General features: G+C 38.5%; 1 protein-coding gene across 1 annotated transcript in view; it reads right to left on the reverse strand.

The window, feature by feature from the left end:
- Nucleotides 1-8914: 8914 nt before the first annotated feature.
- Nucleotides 8915-27296, reverse strand: part of FAM172A (family with sequence similarity 172 member A) — a 401693-nt gene continuing 383311 nt past the window's right edge. The window contains exon 11 of the mRNA XM_018566649.1: nucleotides 8915-9534. Within this exon, the coding sequence (XP_018422151.1) occupies nucleotides 9392-9534 (143 nt within the window). The 3' untranslated portion in view covers nucleotides 8915-9391. The remainder of the gene's footprint in view (nucleotides 9535-27296) is intronic.

Below are 27296 nucleotides of genomic sequence, written 5' to 3' on the forward strand. Positions count from 1 at the left end.
TTTACCCTAATACTAACTTCTTTATGAGATCACCCCCATTATCTCCAGTATGAGCTTTGAGGGTACGGCAATAATTTCACAAGCAGTCACACACAGCCTCCTGAATACATAATAAAACGTTGTTTTTAAATACGATTATGTGCCTTGATGTTGTTGTATTAATGATAATATAACAAAGTACCTTATCTCCATCCTCATAGATAAGCAATTATAGCGTGATACATGCAAAAGAAGAAAATTCACATCATATTAAAAGAGCAAATTTTTATTTCAGTAAGTGTAAACAGAAATATACACAGTAGGAAGTTTTGGTGCTTTACAAATTGAAACATAAGCAAATACCACAAGTCAATCCAGAGCATGGGTGTGGGGTATACAAAAGGGTCATACTCAAAAGAACATCCAAACATTTGCAGAGATTCCTCATCAAATTGTAGAAACAAACTGATAGGTGAGCTTGGCTCTAGTCAGATCTCTCTGGTTTTGGAATTATCCAGAGAAAGTGTAAGTTCTGTAAACAGAGTGAAAAAGAATATGTTTGACATCAAGATACACTAAATAATAGAAACATGAGAGCTCAGCTGAGGGTTGGAACGGCAAGGATTTATAAAGTGTTACCTATAAAACGTCATACACTTGTCAAGATAGATTTTTTCTCAGGGCAAAGGAAAAATATCAGGTTAGTCAACCAATATACCAGTTTATTTCCAGAAAGGGGGGCACAGGCAGGAAGAAGAATATTTAGATCTTAAATATGGGGCTGTACACAGAAGGGAGGACAATGCGAAGGTCAAACAAATGCAGACTAATCAGAAGTTAAGAGCAGTCAATAAAACCAGAGTCCTGATGCATCGACATGGGTTACGATCTACCATGGCACTTTGCACTCCTTTATTACTTATGATGACATTTATTTGAATTATTTCTGCTTTTTTAACATTTCACTTAATGTTAGTAGAATGCTCAAACATAAAAAGCACTCAAATGTTCATGTGCTCAACGTGAAGCCGAACAGTAAAGAAAATCCACCTAAAACATTTCTCTAAGAGTCACCTCTCATAGGATCACAGGGGGGTTCATGGCTAGAGTAGGCAGCTATCTTAAAGCAGTATTCCACTCACACCAATTGCTTTCTAAAGTTTGGAATGCAGGCAAGGGTTGGTACATGTGGAGAATTAAGCTGGCCATGCACTGTGCATTTTGTTCTCGCTTAGCCTGCAGGCTCAACAAGAAAAAAAAAAACTTGATTCCTCCCATCCACACTAAACAACATGAATGAGGAGAATCCCCCAACATCAGGCTACTGAATTCTGACAGTGGTGGGTGTGCAGCTGGTTGGCTGCAGTCATTGTTTGACTGAGAATTTTTGAACCGGCTCCTTCAACTAAATTTGATTATTTATTTTTTTAAGACTGCATGGCCAATGGGGCCACACAGTACTCGAATTTCAACTGTATCAGCAGGACTTGGACAAAATTCGAGTAGCATAAGGCCAGATTTACACCTAACCGGTATAAACATTGAAGTGCTTTTATTACCATGTCTGTAGTTTACAACAGCGTTACATGAGGAAAATACATATTGCACATGAGGGATCCTTTAAAACATAACATTTGTTCTTTAGAATCTGGTAACTCCTTTTTATGGAATCCTGGAGGAGTGCGGTGCAGAGATGACCTATAAAGTTTAGACGGGACCAAAAAAAAACAAACACTTTTTGCCTCCTTATTAGATGTTTATTCAGCTGACAGTCAGGGGTGCACACCAAGATCTTACTGAATAGGTTTTCACACCTGTCTTCAGGCTTCATCAATAGTGCACGTTTTATACTGACCGAGCTAAGAAAATGTGTTACTTACTGGCACACATGATGAAGGGGAAAAGAACTATACTGACAAATCTTCATTGACAATTAGACATAGAAGCATTCTGCATTGTCATTTTAAGTACAAACAGTAATGCTCCGCACATACCAAGGTGCATACAAACACACTGTGGCCTCCACTCTTTTTTTACCATTATTTCAGCCAGGACTTATTTACAGTAGTGCATTTTGAACATTTTTATAAAGGAAAACATCAGAAATGCTACATAAGGAGTACATGTCACAGTGAAAAATAAGTCATTTAACTGTGTGAAGGGAACAACATGCATTACAAATATAAAAGATAACATGGAGCAGAGGGCCATGCATTCCAATGCACATGTCAGCTTGTAGCTTGTGTATTTATATTAATTCAGTTACAAAGTGATGACATTTGCAGGCATTAAACACCACTTGCACATGGCTAATAATAGCAAATAATACAAGAATAGTATCTGGAGAATGAGGGAGAACAGTGGGCATGAGCAGAATACAAGAGGAAAAAAACACCGGCATGGGGAATGGGCAACATCAGCCAGATGGAATGGGAGAAGTCTAGATGAATGACAGGCGCATATGGGAGGACAGTAACATGAGAGTAGAGAGCAGTGAGTATGGAATAGCCAATGGAAAACAGGAGGAGGAAAGCAATGATCTGGTGGGATGCAGGTGACCAGGCAGATTGTCGGGGCAGCAGTATGGAACATGCAGAAGTTTCACTGCAGTCACACAGGAAACACAGATGTCTGCTAATAATAATAAAACTGATTATTTTAAGTGGTAACTAATGTGGTTTCATGTAGATGTATTCTTCTCAATTGAGCCTTGTTTCTTTTGGTACACCTGCTTTAAAAGACATATCCTTGCTCTACTCGGACTCCCCTCACCCATCTCACTCTCTTGCTGCTTTCTCACTAATGTTTGCTGAATGAAACCCAACATGACACGAATATAGAATGGAATGGTCTGAACATAAATCTTTCTCCAGAAATGCTTTAGGCCTTGAACACACACGAACGCTAGTCTAGCAAAACGTAACGCATGTGTGACCATTGGCTGTGATTAGTCCAGCTGTTAAAAGCTTTCATGGTTGGAGGGGCCTTTGGATAAAGCCATGGTAGCAAAAGGAAAACTCAAGCAATGACTTTGCTAAATTATCACTTATAAAAGGAAACATATCGTGGGTAAAGCACTGAGAATGCCATGGCTTACTACTCTTCTTAAATATGCTCGCTGCCTGGCTGTCATGCATTGAGTCACGTACCAGGAAAGAGTCAGTGAGGCCAGGCAATGACGGGTCTACTTTAAAGCTGACCTCCAGGCAAACGGCTAAATACAAATACATTGATAAAGATGGGCTAAGCCTATTGAAATGTCAGACACAATAAAACATTTGCTGTTCACTCTAATCTTCCCTGCTGCATACGTGTGAGTGCCTCAACCTCTACTCTTATCTATAAATAAAGGAAAAAGAAATGTGTATTTCTGCCCATGCAGTCCTGAGATTTACACAGATTTGCCACACAGCACAGTCCGGCCTGGCTAGGAAGGGACCTGACCTTTCTCAGCTGCAGTTTTACTTTCACTTACAAGTATCCTCCTACTCCCAGCATGTGACAGGGAAAGGAAAAGCTGAGCTTAACTCTCTGCTCACTCAGCGCTCCTGCACTGCAACAGACCTGATTGACTTCTCCCTTTGCCTCTCTGAGATCTGCTGTGCAAGAGGTTGATATCATGTCATATTCGGGTACTTACACTGCTTTCGTTAAAAAATACATTAAATGATGTAATAATGAATACAAAGCTGCATTAATTTGTGCCTTTTATATCGGTCAGAAGTATACCTTTAAGTGACTCAGCAGAATATACCCTCTGAGCCTCACTATGTGGGGAGAACTTGGCAGGCATTTGAAAGTCAATTAACCTTCTGTATATATGACTAAAAGGGTTAAAAACAATGATTTAGATCACATGATCCTGGTACACGCACCTCCATGGAATCAGGGCATAGTTTTGGTTTTTTAGGTAAATTCAGAGTAACAGTTTAGAATTCTATAAAATAATGAAGCATACATAAAACACACAGAGACACTTTAGTATGGTTTTAGCTTTGCCTTTATAAACAGTGAGGCTCTGTATGTACTGTGTGTAATCATATGTAGACCTACGTGATATTAGGTGACCCACAGCACAGGATACGTGGGAAGTACTGGCTTTTATACAACTAAATAATGTTGGGAACACTGGATCACCATCCCCTCCTCCAAAGAAAAACCCTGAAATATTAGACTTGGTTGAAATAAATCATTAAGGGCAAATATCCTATTTGGCCATTTTGGAATGATAAAGGATCACAAATAAAAATGGCTCTATAATGTGGACTCCAAAATCACACTACACACCTCGCAGTATACACAAATCTAATATAGTTAACAAACAGAAAAGGATTGTGTTGTGCTTGAAACAGTGCACAGGTCTTCAATGTTGTGTGTTTTTGCACTACTTTTCATCTTCTAAAATAGTTTTTAAAATAAACAGAGCAAGGTGAATGGTTGATAGCAAATCAGAGGGCAGCATTTCAATAATAGTTGACAACTTTAATATATCAGTCATAGTTCAATGAAACAGACTCAAAGCAGGAACATTACATAACTATTACAATTGTGATGGTGGTCAAATCCTTTTGATCTAACAGTTGCACATTTCCTAATATATTCCTCCACACTGAACTGGATGCTACAACATTTGCAACACTTTACAATTCTCACTTAATATATCGAACAAAAAAACTGGATAAAAATAACACACAAGTAGATTTTTAGCAAAATATAACATTAGACATTTTTTCTGGAAAACAATGCTGGCTTTTTTTTTGATTTTCTCTCTTTTTTTGTACAATAGGCACCACAACACCCAGCTTATTCTCCAGCCAAGTAGTAACCTTAAATTCATGCGATCTTTCCTTATTGTTAGCGTCTAAGACATTCTCTGGACATTCTCAGTCCACAAAATGTCTTACAGAAAGCTCTAAGACATTATCTGGACTTAGGTGACTATTGCAGTAAAATCCGTTTTTATATAAACCAGCAAGGGACAATTTAAAACAAAAAACCAGCTTGGAGTTAATATTTAAAAGCAGAACGCCAGGGAAAATTACTATTAACCCTCGCAGTAGGGCCTCCCCCACACTGCAAGGGCTAACTGCTCATTTATGTCTAGGGAGGAAAATAACAAAGCTCTACTCACTCCATCCTCAGAGCTAGCTGGCTGTGACAGCGCTCCCTCCAGGCTGTATCCTCCTCCTTTTCAAGCAATGGATTGTACCTTGGCGTCCTCACATTCTGTACACTGTGTATAGAACCTGATGACTCAGGGACCTTAGACCACTGCGGCACTTAACCCTTTGCCATGCGGGGTAGCCCCAAGGCAAGGGTTAATAATAACTGCAAGGGTTAAGTGCTCATTTTTGTCTAGGGAGGAAAATAACAAAGCTCTACTCACTCCATCCTCAGAGCTAGCTGGCTGTGACAGAGCTCCCTCCAGCCTGTCTCCTCCTCCTTTTTAGCAATGGATTGTGCCTCGGCATCCTCACATTCTATACACTGTGTATAGAACCTGATGACTCAGGGACCTTACACTGCTGCAGCGGAGGGGGAGAGAGTCTCCAGGGACCGGTCTAAAAGAAAGCCGGCTCACAGGCGAGTATGACTGTTATTTTAATAATAATTAATAATAAATAATAATAATAATTAAGTAGGGATGTTCAGATACCAAGTACCATACTCGGTACGAGGACAGATTCAGGTATAGATACTTTTCCAGCTCCAAGACTGCACTAGAGAAAAATGCAAGTTAGGAGGCAGCTGTCGTTTTTAAGGAGCACACGGAGCTCCTGGGAATTGTACATCTCTGTTTTAATGTTTGATTCTTTAATAAACATATATATGTGATGCACCGATACCATTTTTCCAAGTGCAAGTACTGATACTTGTCCAAGTACTCACAGATACAAGTACTGGTTCATTTTTGTTTAGTGTCATCTGACAATTTTTATAAAACAATACAGACTAATGATTTCAGGACAGTGGTGGGGAGCCAGAGCCAGGTCCCAGCTACAACCGCTGCAACCCTGGTAGTTCTCATGAAAATGCCAAGTATCGGCACTGGTATCTGAACATCCCTATAATTAACCACTAATTAATAATTGTTATATTACAATGAATGCAACAGGAGGAATGGGGACAAAACTTGTATCAATAATGCTACAGTCACTAAAAAATATAAAATGCCATCATGCGACTTAGCTCACGATGTTCCACCTTCAACTGAGATATCAGTATCTGTTAAAACTTACAGGTCACCTACAGAAATGGAAGAACCTATTTAATGCCCTGAGGCAAAATAGAAGACAATGCTGACTATTTATTTATCTGGAACAAAAGACACAGCTAAAGAATGCAACAGTGTTTCTACTAGGCAACTGTGGCTCAGCCCATGACATGTCTGCCTCCATTATTTCCACATGACTTGCACATGAGGCCAGATGTCTGTACATACATGGCAGAGCAGGGCAGCCATAACACTATAGGGCAATGGCATATACTCTCTATAGTGGAGCTAATTAATACTGTATTTAATGAAAACAACACCAATGTGAAATACTAAACAAATTGATCTAATATGACTTTTGCTTAGTGTTTTCAACATTATAAAAAGTTAGTTCCCATAAAAATATCTGACAAAAGGCACATTATAAATAAATTATGAAAATCTTCAGTGCCTGTATCTAAATATAGCAAAAAAAATAATGTCAGAATATTTCATTACATAATATGCATTTCAGGTGGGTGCGAAACTTTAACACAAAGCGCAAAAAAAAAATGAAAATGTGAAATGTTTAAATTGGAAGAAAGGCATCTGCATGTAAAAATAATTATCTAACTATATTCTTTCACAGTGCTTCTGATCAACATATTGTACTTTTACCTGTGACAATATTAAAAATAGCAGATTAAATGAAAACTATCCACAGCTTTTAAAAGTTTGCTAGGACACCTGTGGCTTCCAAATGGTTAAATAAACTATGATTTTTTTTTTTGTACATCTTAAAACAGGACCAGCTATAACAACATAAAACAATTCAACATTTTATGCAAGCAGAAACCACAATTACATTAAAACATTTGTTCCCCAAGCATTCTACTGTTACCATCTGTGCTTAAAAATGATCCAGCATTAGCATACTTCTCCTAAAATAGAGCTTTTTATATGTAAAAAACAGTGTAACCATGTCACTGAGGTTCAAAATTCGACCCAGGCTATTGTGAAGCTTTCACAGAGCTCTAGAGCACAGAGTACAGCTCCCAGTGCAGTGATGAGATAACAAATAATAAGTCCTGTCTTGTATATAGATCGGTGAGGACTTAGGCTAGCAGAAAGACCTAAGCGTCTTTTCTGATCTTATGGCAGGAAAGATGCACTTTCAGTCTAAATCAGCTAGATACATTCCAGGTGCACTAAAAGAAAAGGTGTGCAAAGTCCTACAGTTCATTTTTTTCATAAAGCAGCCACAGCCTGAGTAGAAAAGCCTGTCCCCTTGCCAGCGTGCTGCGGAAAAGGACCCTTTCTCTCAGGGTGGAAGCAGTAGTCTCCCTACAGAGGTCTCACATGCTTCTGCTGAGTCAAGCTAGAGCTCCCCAATCAGAAGGTAACATGAGCTTTTCTGATTGCAGAGCTATAGGTCTAACTCAGCAGGGGGTGTTTTGGAGCACTGCAGAAAGACTACTGATTCCTCACAAAGAGCAAAGGTCCTTCTCTGCAGCATCCTAGCAGTGGAAAGGCCTTTATTTTACTTTTTACCAGAATGCATTTAGTTATTTCAAATTGAAACATACAGCATATTGGATTTTAAAATGCACCTTCAACTTTCAAACAATATGAATACTGTAAGTCAGAGCAGTAAGATAATAATGAGCACTTTTTTCACATGTTTCTTTCTATTGTGTGTGTACAGTTGATAGAACTACCCATTATACCCTGCAGATAACACTGTTGTACAGTACAGCCTCCTTCACATCTGACAAATGGTGAAACGGTCGTAAAGAACATGTATGTAATACACTTCTAAACCTCTTTATTCAGGAACTCAGAGCACAATGTCAAAGTGCACCATATATAGCTGTACCGATTTAAAATGTATCATTCAACATAATAGTCCAGCTCTCATATGGGGTTATCATGTAATGCAATGCTGAGCTAAATCACTCAGGTGGGAAGGTGTCTTTATTTACAATCATTGTAGAATTCTTCCAGTCTAACCCTGGGGACCTGTATGGACCAGCGCTACTGATTTTTGCAGATGTTGTCATTGTAGGATACCCTCTTACAAACTTTGCAAAAGGGTCCAAGGAGCTGCAACACTCCATAATCAAATATGTAAAACGTTGTCTAATTTCAGCAATGTTTTTGCAATGGATTGCAGAACCTCTGAAGCAGACCTCATGTATGAATAAAGAATTGATATACTTTCATCATATCATTACTGTTTAAGCTGTTCTGTGTAGTGGCAATTGGGATCACAAGACTAGGAGTTTTTACCCATAAGGTCATTGTATTGATCTGACCTTACCACTCTCCACTGTGCATAACTTTGTACTGATGATATGGCTAGCAGAATCATTTTAACATTTCTCATAAGGTAGTATAGATAATTCAACAGCTTGTACAAGCACAGCAGAAAAGATGGAAAGTGAACACCATTTAAGATGTTTATTATCAAACTGCTCTGCCTTAAAATGTCATCATTAATGTCTTAAGAAGTCATCAGCAATATTGAATTATACTTTAAATAACACACACCATTTGATATAATGAATAATATAAAGCAGAAAAGATTTGTGTGAGCGCATAACTGTAATTAAAAGACTTCCCTGGAAATGTAACCCATCTTATGAAGGAAAGGTTTAAGCTTGTATAGGGAACATTCTACTATATGATGCTCAAAGGTTTACTTCAGCACAGAAAGAGTTAGCTACAACATAAAACAGTAAAAACGGAACTAAAATAAAAGGAAACGAAGGTTAAACTGTTTTTCTTTCACGCAGTGAAGGCCTTCAATTTCTTGCTTGGCATAGCAGGAGTTAAGCAGGTAGGGCCACAGAGGTAAGATGAGTGAATGGGCCCAGGGCAGTGAAATAGCAGACAAGCTATGGCATCAACTTAAAGTGTAGGGCGATGTCAGGGCAATTAGACTTGCACCATGCTGTACTGTGCAGCTCTGCTGTCAGCCTTAATCTGTGCTGTGATGGGCAGCACGAAATCATAGCAGCAGACCACAGGAAGCACAACCAGTGAATCCATATTGCTTTGACAGTTGCACTCATCTAGAAATAATGTAAAACGCTATTTAAATGTATACATCATGACCATGTGCTCTAGGAGGAAAACAATCTAATGAAGGGCTGAGGGACTAGAATAAAAACCATTGTGGTGAGGGAGCTGGGCAGAATCTGTACAATTTTCTTTTCTTTAAAATTCATCACTCTTTCTTCTGTTGGAGCGTCTGGTAGATACTGTCTTGCTTTTTGTGTTCTTGGCTTCCAAAGCTTCCTTGAAGAACCTGAATATGGAGTTGAAGCTTTTCCACGAGGTCAGCTCATGGCGTTCGGTGCCTGTGAGGACAGAAAAGAGGTGGGATGAGTAAGTGAGAACAAATTATTATTTATTTAATACAGGTATTTATATAGTGATGACAATTTACGCAGCGCTTTACATAGCTTCACATTCACATCAGTCCCTACCCTCAAGTAGCTTACAATCTAAGGTCCCTATCTCACATGCATACTTATGAGGGGTGATTTAGACTAGAGCCAATTAACCTACCAGCATGTCTTTGTGTGGGAGGAAACCGGTGTAGCCGGAGGAAACCCACGCAAGCACAGGGCGAACATGCAAACTCCCTGCAGATAGTGTCCTGGCCAGGATTCTGGTTGTTTTAAGGCACAGATGTCATACGCATCCAGATAGCTTTTATTATCACTTTCCTGACATCTCCCTGTGAGCCATTAGTAAGACCCAATAGGGTTCATGCATCATAAATGCCAGAATGCATCATAAATACCTACAGAAAAGATTCTATACCCACAGAAAGAAAGCATTTGATTAGCTGTAATGAAAGCCACATAAATGTCCTACTTTGTGCAAAGATACTTGTTTAAAATGCCAAATTACCAATGTATGAGACTTTTATATTTCATATAAAATACTATGATTTACTTTCCATGTAACTACAATGCTGGCGTTGTCTAGTACAACCACCTAGATTATGTATGTTTTATAGGGTAACTAAGAAACAGCAACAGTTTCATGAATTGTTCTGAAACACACCCATCATCTCTTCATAGGTTTTCATAATTCACTTTCATGATTCTACAACTACAGAAACTTGTCAAGCTCATGCCAGCTACTTTACATAACAACCTTTAAAACATGACTCGTTGTACATGTATCATTTATCAGGAATAAATACCATGCTTTACGTGCCAACTACAAAGAGATCCTGACGAATAATATTGGTGCTGAGGCGTGATATACAGATATTACATTGCATTAGAAATTGGAATAAGGTTTTCGGTGTTATCTTGGAAAAGAATATTGTCCCTTTGCCAAGAACAACTTTGATGTATTCTGTTACAATATCTTCTACAACAAAATGACGTACCTTATTTACAAAAAGGTGCAAAGTGCTAATTAAACGTAACCACCTTTCATATTATCACCTTTCGTAAATAAGAGAGGCTATTAATGGTGTCAGTTTTTGCAGTCAGAGGTGTCATTGTAACTTGTCATTAGTCAAACACACTGCTTAGTATTTCTAGAAGAAACTTTCAGACAGTGACGGCAATATCTTGGAGGTAAAAGGGCCCCTACACACAACTGTTAACAGCTGAGCATATGTTGCCGTACACAGCAGTGACTGGCATCTAGTGCTAAAGAACAACCTTCTGCTAAAGAATCTCTAGAACAGTAACAATAGATTGTTGAAACAAATATTTTACAACCATCACTAAAAACTTTTAGATTGTAACATTTTAACACTAAAGATGCCTACATGTTTCAGTTTAAAGATTTGTTTTTTCGCAGAATTTTCATATTCTGAGCAGAAGGTGGTCAGTTATTTTTTTAAGTTTACGTCAAACAAAATAAAAGTAAATAATAAAATAAAATTATTTCCATGCATTATTTAAGTTGTTACATACCAGCATAAAAAAACTTAGCTGTGCTTTGAAACATTGCGATTAATCAGAAATCACATTTCATTAGTCTGACCAACTATTATTATTGTTGTTAATATTATTATACAAGATGTATAAGGTGCCAACAGTGCCAAATGGAGGGAGACAGTACAGTTACAATACAATTTCAATACAGGAGGTTTAGGAGGCCCCTGCGTGCGAGAGCTTACAATCTAAGTAGGCTACAACTAACATTGCTTGTGGTTTGTATTGGGTAGCAATACATGTAAATCTTTAGTGTAAAGCATGCCATGCACGCAGTAGCTTTATTTATTTATACATTTTATATTTGAGAGTTGTTTTTTGTGCCAAATTCTTTAGATTTCATTATTAAAAAGAAATCCTCTGAAGTTACTTTAAAATAAATGAACTTTTTTTCCCCAGTTTGTGAGTCTAGCTTTAAAAAAACCTGAACAAATTAATTCAATGGTACTGCACAGCATACTACCCCATACAAAAAATGTAATATTTCCTCTACACCTGTTACGGCAGGAGTGAGGAGCCTTCAACACTTAAAGTACATGTGGCACCTAACGTTCTCCAGGTTTACACCTATACTCTAGAAAGCATGTTATGTTATTTCCCCGGGATTAATTTACAGATCAGCAGCATGTTGTAGTTATGGAAGTCCCACCCTCTGCTCCTCCAGAGACTCTTGATGAGAATACGGAAGATCGTGGACAGTTTACACCCACAGCTTCAGAACTAAACATAGGCTAACTTTCACATCGGAAAACTGTTTCCTCGGCTACCCAAGTAATTACTTTCAGTGAAAGCAAAACGCGGAATTTAAAATAAAAATCTTTATGAATTTGACATCTGAATACAAAACTGTTCACCTGCTGACAGATGAGAGTAAGATAGGGAGGGGAAATGATTGTGTTTCAGAGGGTAACAGTTAACACAGGCAGAATACATAGGTAAGGGGTTATGCAAACTTTGGTTCACTGAAAGTAACGTGAGAAATGTCTTCTAGTTCTTCAGCCAACGACGGAGGTTTAGGCCGATATAAAGAACACAAGGAATAGGCAGGACGCGGTGTGAGAGCGCCCTAAGCACAATGACTTAAGCTTGTCATTTTTATCACAACCTTCTTTATTTATGTAAATTATAATATAGAACAAAAAGCTCCGGCCAAAAAAAAATCTTTTTGTTTTGGGTAGAGTGGGAAAAGGTTAGAAGCTCACTTAGGTCTTTACTGTCGGTGTCTTCCTGTCTGTGCGACACCCACCTATCCCATTGATTTCTTGAAATCTCCCAAACATGATTTCGCAGAGAAGTTATATTCCTTCCAAACACTTTAAAAAACAAAAACAAAACAGCTATGGCCAGAGTTTGTATTTAATGCCAGTTTGAACCATGTGATTTTAAACAAGAGCTCCGGGCACAACTTTTTAAAACCCTTGCAGGGGGGCAACCCCTGCACTGAAAGGGTTAAGTGCTCACCTGAACCGCTAAGCCGGGTCCCCTGCTTCTCTGGTCTCTGAAGCCTGCCTTCTCCTATGCTGCAGCATTGGAATGTTCCTCAACATCTTCACGTCTATACAGTGTATAGAATGTGATGATTCACGGGGCCTAAGACTTCAGCTGAGGAGGGGGAGAGAAGATGGAAGAATCTGTCTAAAAGCAAGCCGGCTGGGAGCATTGGGTGAGTATAACTCGCCCAATAACAAAAACTAGCAGTTAACCCTTGAAGTGCAGGGGTAGCCTCACTGCAAGGGTTAATAAAAAGCTTTGGCCAGAGTTCCTCTTTAACCACTTGCCGTCCGTCCGTCCGTAAAAAACGGACGGACGGCACTGCAGCATTGGTGGGCTGCTGTCTCCAGACGGCATTTTTTTTCTGCGGGCGCGCACGGGCAGAAAAGACCCGACCAATGCACCAATACGTTACCGGGTGATAATAATATTATTATTAATAAAAATAATAACAACACCACAAACAACAAGTCCCTAAGGGCAGGCAGCAAATAGTGAATGTGTGTACCTTTAGCTATGACTACGGGTGACTATACACATTACAGCATGACTGTACAATCTCCTTTACACTTACAAAAACCATGTCATATAAGGGACAAAGCTAAACAATCTATTCGGTATGGATCCAGTGAACAGGCCCTTACATTATATAGTTGGTGGTAGATCAAAAGGGAACTGCACAACCAAATTGTATAGTATATGGTCAGCTTAAAGCTGCTACTTCTTCTTTACAACTTTAGAGCCCCTGAACCTTGCCATAGGCCAACACACACCTCAACTTGAGCTCCAAATCAGAGGTATAGCATGCTCCACCTAATTTCTAAATTGCAAATGCACCTCACTATTAGCTACTGAAGGATTTCTATTATTTGCTTAAATTCCCTAGTAATAATAACATTTAAAATACATGTTCAGCATGATGAGATTTATAAGCAGCAAACAATTCTGATTTCCCAGTAAATATTTAAATAAAAGACTCTGAAAGTGCTCCAAAACTTTCAGGTAGTGGATTAGTAGAACGGGGGGAAAGAAATGGTAGTCACTTACACATTATAATCACCTCCGCCTCTGCACCTTGCTGTACTAAGCATGAAATGATTTGCCCTCACGGGTATATAATTATGACATGTAAACAAAGTAGGCGCACCTGCAGATACAGCATGCCAGAGGAAATTATTGTATTAGCACCATCAAAATAAGAATGATGCCTTGAAAGTAGGAGAGATCATACAGTTATTTTCAGATGAATCATGCACCACTGGATGCCTATACCATAGTACAGACACAAAGTGATCAAGCCAATAAAAACAAATCAGCTACTTTTCATTGTGTAACATTGCTTTTTTCCTCTTTGTGCATTATAAATCACACACCATACGGAGCTGCCGAGGCTGTGGGTATCGCCATACTCTCTGGATGGCATCTGGCTTGTGAACACCACTCAGCAGCAGGGCCTGTCCCAGGAAGGCTGACTACAGTATGTCACAGCCTCAGCTGCTCACAAGCACAACCATTCATTCCCCTTCTGCTCCGAGAAATCTCACACGCAGAATAGCCGAGAGTTATTTTCATTTTAATATCTGACTCCAATCTGTATATGTGGCAATTACACTTTCCCTGCAGAAAGAGAAGACCATAATCCAGGGCACAGCAGTATAAATGGCTTAAACATTATGAGCATACACTGCACGTAGAGGCAATACGCTGAGACAGAATCCCCACCTGCTTTGTCAGTTACAGCAAATATATTCAAAAGGGGTGGCAGGTCATAGGTCTTCAAAGCATGTGACTTTGCTCCTTAGTCTCCTGCAGACAGACTAGTGTCTGAGCCTGATCTCACTGTGCATATGAAATAGTTGGGTTTATATTCATCCTCTGTGGGTGCTGCTTGCACTAGCTTATTCCCATGGGTACACAGAACCAGCCTGATATGTCAGCGTAGCAAAGACGAGTCTTCATTAGTGGGAGAAGTTCCCTTAGCCCAAAATGTCAATCATGACTGGCCTGTGTATTATCAGAGAGAGAGCGTAAGAGACTGAAGTCCACAGTACAAGGGGAATGACTGCCCTGAAATGCTGTAAATTATGAAAAATGATCCCAGATTGGCACTCATGCGAATCATCGCATATGTTTCATACCACAACACTGTTAATGTTAATTCTTTACTCTGTAATAGTAGGTCATTGCTATGGTTACTCTACAATGGTGCAACACTTCTCTTTCCCTTCAGCTATTCGCTCAGTCCTGGTAACCACATTTGTTGCCTAGCAACAGTTTTGTGACAGTATCACAATCTGGGAGAACAACAATGAAGACGTTTTCTGCAGCTGAGCGAGGTGGAAATGGGAAAAATGAGGCCAAAACACACAAGGCAACACAATTGGAAGATTCAGAAATGTAAGTGGGCTGGTCATGGTCCACACGAGGCAGATAAAGCATGATAAAATAGACTTCATAGCATGTGGTTGGACATACTAATTGATATAATTAATATATCTACCAGAATGTTACTAATGACGCAAAGGATTATAATATAATAATATCTACTATGATTTCATATCTAAAAAAAAAGAAAAACTACTACAAAACGTGCATTACTTATATTTATTTACTTTTATAATTTGTTTTAGTTTTTTTAAATAGTAAAATAGTACAAACCAAAAAGACAAACTTTAATATTTGTTTTCTGTTAAAGTAGTATTAAGGTCTGGGCGTTTTTTACCTTAATGCATTCTCTGCATTAGGGTAAAAAAACGGCCAATCACCTTTTTTCTACACCAGTCCCCCCCACACTTACCTTTCAGCTGCACTCGTCCCTGCCGCCGGTCCGAAGCGATCCTCCATTCCCCGAACTTCTAAGTTGCGGGGGGAGGATACTGATGGCAGAGGAGCCATAGGCTCCTTCTGCCATCAATCAAAGAGGGAAGGGGTGTGGCCTGCCACAGGGCTGTGTGTCTATGGACGGGTGCCTCCACTAGAGCTATGGTGGCACCTGTGCAGGGGGTGGGGGGAAAAGCGCTGCGGGGAGCCACTACAAAACAAGGGATTAGAAACTTTTAAAGAAAAACAGCAACATCCTCCAGCAAAGGAGGGTCTCCTTAAAGGAGAAATTAAAAAAATAGGCTTTAATATCACTTTAAGTTAATCTGTTTTGTACATTTTCAAACAATAAATATAAACAAATGCGATGGAATCTTACCAACTAAAAACGTTACTGTATAGGTTGACCGTTAACAGCTTAAAAAGCTGAACAAGCCAAGTTGCAGAGAACTTTTCTTGGGCCACATTTTTAGACTTGTGTGTGGTAAGGTAAATTAATGTGTTACTATCTTCTAGGAAAAAAGGAAGTAAAGTAGGTAAGTTGGCAACTTGGCTTGATGCTTACAGGGGAAAATCATCCAATAAGCAGTGCTTGTGGTGAGAAGGCCAGTGACTTTTTAGAGATAGGTCCTCTCACTTTCTGTTGTGTCTCTGCAACAAAACGTGAAGGACAATCTCCTCAACTGGGCACAGACAGCAAATTTGCCATTCTCAACCCTAAGCAAAACAGAAAAAATTAAATTGGCCAGAGATGCACATAAAGGACCATTGCTATACAATTAAGATGACATAGAGCTCCAGATATCTGCCTATCTTGGCAATGGTCAACCAAGTGCTGGAGCTTGCCATGATCCTTAGAACACAAATGGTGCTTTGGTCTTCTGACAAACAGATTCCATGGACAATGTCTCAATATGATAACACTCACCCTGGAATGTCCGAGATGCTGGTCCCTCTCACTACAGTGGCCAAATTTCGTCCGTTTTTTAATGTACTGGCCGAAATTTGCACAGTGTGTGGGGCTGTTGGCTCCCTTTCAGCCGGCATTCCTCGATCAAAGCAGCCAGCTGGTAAATCTTTGTAGTTTCAGAGCCAGCAGTCAATGAGCTGCCCGCTCTGATAGGGTATTCTGACATGCTGGCAGCACCTGTTAGAATACAATACAAACAGTGGCGATTCCTCGATCGACACGCTGTTTGTATTGATAAAGGAATCACGTAATTTTTTTCGTTCAGGGTTGAACGAAAAAAGTTGATAGGTAAATGGCCAGCCTTAGGTGGTACAAATGATTGCAACCAATTCCCAAAATTAGAATGAATGATGATTGTAATGATCAGGCTGTCTACAGCCACCCTAAAGGTTGTTTCACTCCTATGTTATACTTGTGTAGAAATAGAGTAATGCTTCAGCAGCCAATTGGTTTCCCATTGAAGACTTTCCTCCAATGGATGGGCAGATTGGTAATTCTGAGTTCCCATCACACTGGTGATAAAATTATAGTGTAAAGCAAACATAACATGCAATATGAACTTAGTATGCAATATACATCCACCTTACTACATTTGTTTCCCCCACAGAGTTTTCCTAAATTAGCCTTTCATTAGCCTTTACTTGAATTTTATCTTCACACTTTCAACATACACATTTCATATGCATATCATTAGCAAGGCAATCACAATACAATTACATACTTTACACTAACATAACTCTGATCACCCTATTATAATCGCATACAATGAAATATACATGTACTCTAATCAGCTAGGTTCCTTCTCTGCCCTTTCACATGTAAGACAGACAAGGAGTCTAGGGATTGTGCAAATCAGCTGCTGGGTGAACAGATGCTTTTTTTAATACAAATATAGAAAAAGTTTGAAAAGCAACATTGTCTTTTGCAACACTACAAAATAGTTCTTAGCTTAGTTCTTGATTAAATGCTACCCAGCATTAGCTAGTATACACAAACATAGCACAGCACTTGTAGCATAAATTAAAATGTGCTTGCCTGCAAACCGCTTGGTAATGGACTAGCTATGGTTGATGTTTGGTGTGATCACTTACCACATATACATTTGCCCCAAACTCCAGTAACAGAAACTCACAGGATACACTTAATGTTGTGCCCCATTATACAGTACGTGTCTAAGGGGTCTCCAGACAGTGTATACACCCAGAACAAGGTCAACAGGAAGAATACAGCCTCCTACTCCTTGCTAGCTACAATTCCCAACGTTTTGTCTAAGTTTGCACTCTATTTACACCCTGCACATCACATCAGCTCTTCCCTCTCCAGGAGTCAACCATGGCAAAGGTTATGCTGGTTTCAGTTCAGCCTGGCTCTTCTGGATTTCTGCATCCCAAAAGCAGCCTCATAAGCTTCCAAGACATGCCAAGCAGTACTGAGCTGCAAAGCAGACACACAAGACACCTTTAACCACTTGACTTCCGCGGTGTTAAACCCCCTTCCCATCCAGGCCATTTTTCAGTATTCAGCGCTGCGATACTTTTACTGACAATTATTCAGCCATACAATGCTGTACCAAAATGAATTTTATATCCTTTTTTTGGGGACAGATAGAGCTTTCTTTTGGTGGTATTTAATCACCACTGGGGTTTTTATTTTTTACTATATTAAGGAAAAAGTACCGAAAATTTTGAAAAAAACCTGTTTTCCCTATGTTAAGCTATGAAAATTTGCACATAAATAATCTTTCTTCATAAATTTTGATCAAAATGTATTCTGCTACATTTCTTTGGTTAAAAAAAAAAAGTGTAAATTAATTACAATGTGTGAAAGTTATATAGTCCACAGACTATGGTATATATATTTGAATTGTATCAACCCTGGTGCCCTGACTGCATATCGCATTTCTTGAGGCCCCAAAATGCAAGGACAGTAGAAAGCCCCACAAAATGACCCCATTATAGAAAGAAGATACCCCAAGGTATTTGATAATGTGCATGTTGAGTGTTTTCTAGGTTTAACTTTTTGGGTAAACGTTCACAGAAAATGAAGAAACTGAACAGAGCAAAATACTTTGCCCTGCAACAATGTTGTTTAAACTACACTGTCCAATGGACAGTGTGTTTAATGTTGTTTGCTCGTGACCGCGCCAGGGGGCGCGCAAGAGCAAAAAAAAAAAGAAGCCGTCTCGTAACGGCAAACCGCAGATAGCCGACATCCGTCCCGCCGTTCTATTACAATGGGCGGACGGCAACAGGTTAAACACCAATTAATTAAATAATTTATTACATACCTTTCAGAGTCTGTTAACCACACTTACCAATCAATTATCTAACTTTTGAATATATTCTATAAAAAAATCCAAACAACCCTTACTTTTAATCAGTGTTTATTGTAGAAATTCCAATGAAAATAGTAATTTTTATAGCAATAGCTTAATGACATAAACCATAGCTCACAGAGTAAAATACAATCGCAAACCATTGCAACTAGTCAGGTGTCATCTCTTATTTTCTAATTAGCACTAGAAAAATATAACTGGACATCTGATTAGAAAACTGACCCTGAGGGTGAAGGAAAGTGTCTGTTGGGTAAGAAAAAGAAAAGAGGAACATTCTAGGAGATTGATTTTTTTTTAAATGGCAAAAAAGCTGTTCACTTTGCACTATGCATGGGGACGTTTCCCCTTAGTTTAGTGAACGAGGTGAAGCTCTGCTGACTTACATCACCCAATTATGTGCAAGCAAAAATGCTGTTTTTAAAAAAAAATGTATTTCCTTTGCCCATGATTGGTTATTCTTTGCATAGTACATTTTCACCACTTTCAATAAGATGGACTGAGCTCTACCAACACAATGACAATAAAATGTTGATGCTTTGAGTTATCTCCGCTGCAAGACCCGTGAATGCCTCTATACCTGCTTTAGCTTTGCACGAGTAGAGTTATAGAAATTGGCACAAATGGATATGGAATAAAAAAATGTGTATTCTTGCTTTTGCAGAACCCATAGTTAGTGATGATTACTCAGTGTTGCCATAAAAACTATAACAACAGGTAATGACACATATTTGTAACTTGCCTGAAAATGAATCATGCATTACACCAATAAGCACTCACATACGTTTTGACATTATTTAGCATAATATAATGAGTAATGCATACATTCATATGAGCTGGGTAACAAACAAAAAAAAGACATGGGTCTATTAAGTTACCCCCCAAAAAAAGATACATAATTGCCATTTATTTCAAGTCAAAAGTTTTGCAGTACTTGTCTTCTTTTTTCTATATTATTCAGTTATTGGCCTTATGGGAGTTTTTTTCTTCTTTAGAAAGTTCCAAGTATTTTACTTGTAATTCAAGGTAATTTAAAATACAAATATTGATAGAATGATATATATTCTTGAATGTTCAGAGTTTCAGTGTTAAAAGCAAATTTCACAGATCACCCAAATATTGTCTGGCAGCCGCTCCCTGGAGACACAGCTCTAAAAGGTGAGAAGGTACTTCACTCTTAATGTTCATTATCCGCAGCCTCTAAAGCCTCCAATTGCGATGATGGTTTCTGGATGTGGTGAACTGGGAATAGCACTGAGAAGACCAACCGCTCTCTTAAGGGTCACCAAACAGCTTTAAAATGCTAATGATTTTTAGTCACTCCTGCCGAGAGCCAGATTTGAACCTCTGACCTTAGGGTGAGAGGCTATGTATCTCAATGCCAATCTCCAGATCAAGCCGTCTATCCTTCAAGACTAGATGGGATAGTAGTGTATCTAACAAGCAATGACATGACAATGCAAACATACTCATTTAACACTAATCCATATCTTAACCTTGCTGAACATTTACTACTGCTTTAAACCTGCACCTAAATTAATTTACATTTTACTGCTAAGATAACTACTTACATACAGCGCATAGGGTAATGATAAAAAGCCAACATGCAATAGCTTTAAGAACCCATTTTTCACCAACAATTTGAGTCAAATAATTTACTAAAGGTAAATGGGTTGTTCATGTTGCAAGGGAATGTTCTCTTAGCTTAGTTAATGTGGTGAAAATACACTTTGCGAAGATTACCCAATCACATGCAAGGAAACTGAATAAAACAGTATTCTTGCTTGCACATGACTGGGTGATAGCAGTCAGTAGATCACCTCAACTTGCCAATTGAACAACCTATTTGCTTTTAGTAAAACAACCCGATAGACACTAAAGCAATAGAAAAAAAAAAGCAGCAGTCAATGATGTCCAATTCTACGTAAACCAAGGTCAAATGAATTCTACATTACCCCAAGACCGGGGTGTTTGCATTCAGATATATATTATTTAATATGATTTCACAGCTTACAAAATGGCTAACAAAAAATATGCAGTCATTTCACAGATGGAAACTATTTGTAGTTCTTTAAGCTACGTTTTGTCCCCTGTTCTGGAGTTTAGGAAACTGTAAAAGGTTTATAAAAAGATTTGGTTCCTAAAACAATCTAGGAGCCGCCTGTAATGTCACTAAACCAATTTATAATGTTCTTTCTTTCTAATGCTGTCACTCATTCACTCACTCTTCAATTTGGATACAAAAAAGACATTGGTTCTCCACACTGAATTTACATTGATGTGGCATTTAGTGACCCCGAGTTTATTAGAGTGACCTCACTGTGGTTTGCACTGATGCACACTGCTGAAAAAGGCAGACAAGAGAGACATGTTATTTTATGGAGACGGCTCACTGCTGTGGGTCAAGTATACCAGTTGTGCAATCATCAAGTTAATAACCTTCAAACAGACATCTGTATTCACTGATGCCCCAGAAGTAATGCTCCCTCTTCCACATCAGGAAATGTTATTTATAATTTACAGCCAATCTTATCCAAACTTAGTCATACAATGTGAAATGAGGAAATATACATCACTTTTCTGCCTTCAAAAATCTGATTAGGGTATGGCTACAGCTGCATCAAGTTTCACTTGCTTTTGATTATCTACATTTTGTTGAAATCTTAACATTTTGATCCAACTTAACCTGTACTGAAAAATAAGAAGACTGCCATATCTGAATGACTACCAAAAATGTTAGTTATCTTGCTATCCTGGTATGGCTTCAGTACTTTCACATTTGCTGACACAGAACATGTACACGCATCCAAAGTTCTAACTTATGCTTGTCCAGGTCAGTGATTCAAAGCACTGAAGCTAGAGGCAGCCAGGCAATAAGTAATTTAATAGGGAGGCTCAGCAATGACACACTCCCTATATCTCTCAGCACGAGTTTGCATTTAGGGGCTACTTCAGCCCCCTTATGTTTTTTCTTTTTTTGAATAGAGTGTGGAAGTATAAGAACGTCTGTCAGGTTTATGGAAATGTTGCATGGATATCCAAACATGTAACTAATCTGCATTGCTCATCTGTGCATATGTGAGGCTGCCTGTAAAATACACACTGTTGGTGGAACTGGAGGATTAGCTAATGTTACTAAGTCTCAGGAAGAAATAATACATCTTATCTATCAAGCTTATCAAAATGTTTCTCACATGGTCATAAGGATATTTTCAATAGGCATGCATGGTGTCTGGTAACCATAACCAACAACTTTTGGTTAAAGTTGAATTCCAGACAAGTAACTAAATACACGATTGAAATACATAATGTGCATTGCTCTACCTGACAAAGGATTTGTAATTCTGTCCAGTCTTGTGATCTATAACACCACTGCCAGACTGTATGATAAGGTCCTGGACCTCCCTACAAAGTACAATGCTATTAAGCAATACAGTCTGGTCCAGCACACACCCCAGCCCATGTTTAGGCAATGAAATATCTCCCGAAATCTAATAAGGTCATCCCTCTGCTCTCCCTTACTGTAACTTTGGTCAATTTTAAGTGTTCCATTAGATAAGCGATACAAAAACAGCTCTGCAAACCCCTTCATTATCTTCGTCTACACGTTCAACACTTGAATTAGTAATCTGGACTGTGGCAAACAAATATTTACAACTTGTAATGACCATATTTTTTATGTGAATGTACTTACTCTTTGTATATACGTATACAGCGGTGGACAAACGAACAAAAATCCCTGACAATATATTAGAGTGAACCTTTACTCTTCCATTCGGGGCAAAAAAAAACATGTTTGTTTGATAACAGACCCCTTCTACTATTGATAATCATTTTACTAACCTCTATCATTAGAGGGGAGAGCCAGTCATGTGACCGATCCTTTCATATTTTTTTTCCATTAATTTTTACCATGCTCTGCCTGCTTCGGACTGCCAAAGCCATTAAAGTGCAATGCACATTTGTAAAGTACTCAACTATGACATACCACTGTTTAAGTGGACTATGCTTCGAGCTTGACGGGAAATCAGTATTCCATTTAGTAAGATTTTTTTATATATAAAGAAATATATAGAAGACATTGAAAGGATAAGCATTAGGGATGCACCAACTAATCAATTAAATCAATAATAATCGATTATGAGAATAGTTGGTAACTATAATCGAATTATGAAAATAATCGTTAGCTGCAGCCCTAATGAGCATGCACACTTGTTCCAGGTCAGTGGTTAAAAAAACCCTGCTAAAACCAGAAGGAAAGCATTACATTCAACTTGTAAACCATTTAAGTTTTGCTTTTTTTTTTTGAGATGTCCTCTCATTTCTGTATACAACACCAGTGCTGCAAGGGAAGCCTGCAACTTTTTATTATATTATCACTCTGCAATAACTCTGCTATTTGTGTCTGTCCCTGATTTCTTGTGGGGATAAGAAAAACACAAAAGAAAAACAAAAACATGAAATTCTCTCAGGCCAGAGCGCCTTTCCAGTTTATTAGCCAGCTCAGTGTTCAACATTCAAGATGCCATTTTAGCTGTCTCTAGGAAGTCATAATATGAGATGACACAGTTACTAGCCTGGCAGGAGGAACTAAAGCAACTTGATATTAAATGAAGCTGTAATCTTGTCTTGGTTTGAGAGACATAAATAGTACCTCGCACACCTATAGACAATTAAAGGAAAAAAAAAGTAAATTCTGTAAACCATAGTAACACTTTTCTAAATGTTAAAAACAGAATAGAAAACAAAGAAGTACAGTGAGTCAATGCCCATACCAACCCCTCTGATTCCATGTCTTATTTTTCCCCAAAATGTTTCCAATAAATACATCCTAAATAATCACTGAGATCACACATTGTATGTATATGTCATGTTTATATCAGTTTTTCCTGAACAGTCAAATTGTTTCCTATAGGTTAATTGCCATCTGCTGTCTTTGGCCTGCATGAAACTACCCATAGGCATGGAATAACAGTGGCTTGACCTAGCCATTTTCTTCTGATTAGGAAATGATCCCATGTCTTCCAACCACACTCTGGGTAAACAATCTATTGAGAAAGTTGTAAAACTTGTCATGATTGATATTGCTTCTATCGGCAACAAGTGAACTTTTATTTATAGGCTTTCAATTCTTTTGACACAGCCTGACTTAGAACCAAAGCAAACGATACATGTAAAATAATAATAATCTGTGTTTGTGTGCAAATGGGTGTACATCTGTGGACAGATTTGTTGGTATCCTTCCACAAAAAAGAAGAACCCAAAAAGCTGCACAACTTTAAAGGCAATCTGTACAACCAAGGCATTATTGTAGCTCTCAATGAGACTTCCATACCTGCCAACAGGTAGTATGACCCAAACTTCTTGAGCAAACTGCTCCAGCTGTCTTCGGTTTGAAGGGTGCCTTCTCCAGACTGCATGCTTCAGATCTTTCCACACAATTCCGACCAGCGCTTATAGAAGGCTATTTCAGAACAGTCCAATGTTTTGTTCATAGCCATTTTTGGGTGCTTTTAGCTGTGTTTTCAATCATTATCCTGTTGGGAGGACCCATGACCGGTGAATGAGACAGAGCTTTCTGACACTGAGAAGTACATTTCACTCCACAATTCCTTGATAGTCTTGAGGTTTAATTGTGCCCTGCACAGATTCAAGGCGACCTATGCCAGATGCAGCAAAGTAGCCCCAAAACATAACCGAATCTCCACCAAGTTTCACAATAGTTACGATGTTGTTTTCTTTGAAAGCTTAATTTTTTTCATCTATGAACATAGAGCTGATGTTAATTCATAAAAAGCTGCAGTTTTGTCTCATCTGTTCAAAGGACATTCTCCCAAAAGCATTGTGGCTTGTCAACACGCATTTTAGAAAGATTTCAGTCTGGCATTTTTTTTATGTTCTTCATTCAACAGTAGAATCCTCCTGGGTCATCTTCATTTTAACCCACAGTTGCCCAAAAAGCAATGGATGGTGCCATCAGACACCTTGACCTTGAAGTTCAGCTTGTACCTCAAACAATCTGGTCCATGCTCAGTGTCTTGCACACGATGATACAGTACTAAACAGTGTGCAGAGTGACTATTTTTCTTCATTGAAAGGATAAATGCACTTTAAAACAAAGCGCACTTAACCATTAGGACGACATCACCACTCCCTCCCACATGCACATGATGAATACCCAGTTCTGATGGGCCCAGCCTTGGTTGTTCATTGACATCCTGTAGCAGACATCTACTCCTGCGCAGTACCTCTCCACCGACTTCTATAGGGCTCATGTAACTCCATCTCCTGGAAGGGAGAAAAGTCTCATAGAACTCAATGTAGATGTACTGCACAGGCACAGCCAGGAGAAGGAGATATCCGCTGCAAGATGTAAACAATTGAGGCTAAAGTCCATTACTTAGTAACTCAGTAAATATTCACCAGTGCATTGGGAGAGCGGAGGTGGCGGCGTCACCTCAGAGGGGTCTAAAAGACAACTGCACTTTGTTTTAAAGTGCCCCTATACTTTAAATAGGCTGACTGACTACAAGATTGAAGACATGTGCAATACCAATTAGAAAAACTGTTTGAAATGTCACAAAGACCCAATTATTTATAATCTTTTTTTAGGGGCATCAACAAATCTGTCCAGGCCATCTTAGGATATCTATTGTACAATAATCAAAACGTATCTCTTAACACTTTCTTTGCTTTACTCTATGGCATATCATAGGCATGCAGGCGTATATGAGACAATTCTTTTTAAAATTAAATGCTTCAATGAGCTGTAAGGGTACCAAGAAATTTGTTCACGTCAGTATATTAATGAACACTTGTAATAAGAGTGCAGAAGCTTATTTAACACATAGGAATCGCAGCAGATTACAATCATACGGCCCAGCCCACTCAATGCCATATTGCTTGCACTCAAATCATTCTCCAACATTGTAAGATGCCAAGATTCACAAACTTTGTTTACACATTAAATAACAATAGAGAAGATTTCGCAACTTTTTACACTTTACTATTTAAGCACAAGTATCCTCACCAAGACGATGAAGCTTATTTGAAAAGAATGTCAGTAACAATTCATTTACTGTATTCTTTATATAAAACATTAAGGAAAATAACACATGGAAGGAAAATCATTTATATTCCACACTAAAACAAAAAAGGTTGCTTTACATTTCATTTTAAAAGGCTTCTGTACTTAAAGCACAGAGAGAACAGAACACACTTGGCCATGCCATATGTACATAGATCAAGCCACTGAAAGCAGCAGAAGGAAGCGGAACCGGGAAAATTGATACAGGAAGCAGAATGCCAGGAGACAAGGCTTTGCAACTTGTGTGTGACTGCCAGCCTCCATAAAGATGTACTTTATTGGTCTGAAATTAATGACAGCAATATCTTGTATCATTAACACTTCCTGAAAATAAAAGATTGCTGCAAAAGTGAATGTAAAGGAAATTTTCTTTTTAGTTTTAGTGGTGAGGGGTTAGGTGCTGTGTCCTTTTTTTTTAACTGTGTGTCCTCATTAGATTCACCCCTCTAATTTTGCTTTTGGCTACTGACATTAAACCAGAAAGTGATAGGAAATCCAAAGGTTAAGAGTAGGGATGCACCGATATATCGGCCACCGAAACATATCGGCCGAAAATTGCACTTTTGGCATAATATAAATATTAAAAAAAATTGAGAAAATAAAAATAAAAAACATTTTCGGTATCGGTTTCGGCCTGACATTTTTTTAATTTCGTTTCGGTTTTAAAATTTCCATTTCGGTGCACCTCTAGTTAATAGTAGTCAGTGGGTAAAGAAATGAGAGGAAATCCTCAAATTTGGACACATGTTCCTCTGACAATTCTCTAAGATGAGACATTTCTATTCATTGCTTTTTTCAGGACAGGAACTAATGGGAAGTCTCCCCAGCAGGACACAGCAAGCCAAAAAAAACAACCTGACAAGGGTTTTAGCCCTTCCCCACTCCATCCAAAACTAATATAAAAGTTTTGGCTTTATGCACAATATAAAGTGAAACTGTCATAAAAGAAAAACAGCAACTTTCACTGCTAAGCTTCTTCTGAAAAAACTAGTTCAATGTCTGTTTCACCAACCTATTGGCTTTTCCGTATAATTATTCCAGATTAGTGATCTAAAGAATAGAAGAAAGAGGGTCAGCATTACAGTAAGGCAACTAGCATTTTCATAAGGAGAGATCAACAGTGGTGGACCCTTTGTTTCTTCAAGACAGATTTTTTTAAAAAAAGGGGATACTGTAAAGAGTAAATTGCTAGGCCCCATCTCCACCCACCCCATGGTGTCTGTCTCCATCGGAGAATCACCACTGTTCTGTAGTCATCACCACAGCATGGTAATTTGATAGTCCCCCCTGCTTGTGAATTCTAGGCCTTTTTTATATTAGAGATAGTGGTTGAACTTTCTTATTAAAAAAATATTTTTTGTTATACCTTATACTACAACCCAATAAGACCTTTGTGCCAAGATCACCATCAGCAGCGAGCACTAAGAAAAGTATAAAATACTAATATTCCTAAA

The sequence above is a fragment of the Nanorana parkeri genome, unplaced genomic scaffold (assembly GCF_000935625.1).
Source record: "Nanorana parkeri isolate BGI_ZX_2015 unplaced genomic scaffold, ASM93562v1 scaffold966, whole genome shotgun sequence".
Taxonomy (NCBI): Eukaryota; Metazoa; Chordata; class Amphibia; order Anura; family Dicroglossidae; genus Nanorana; species Nanorana parkeri.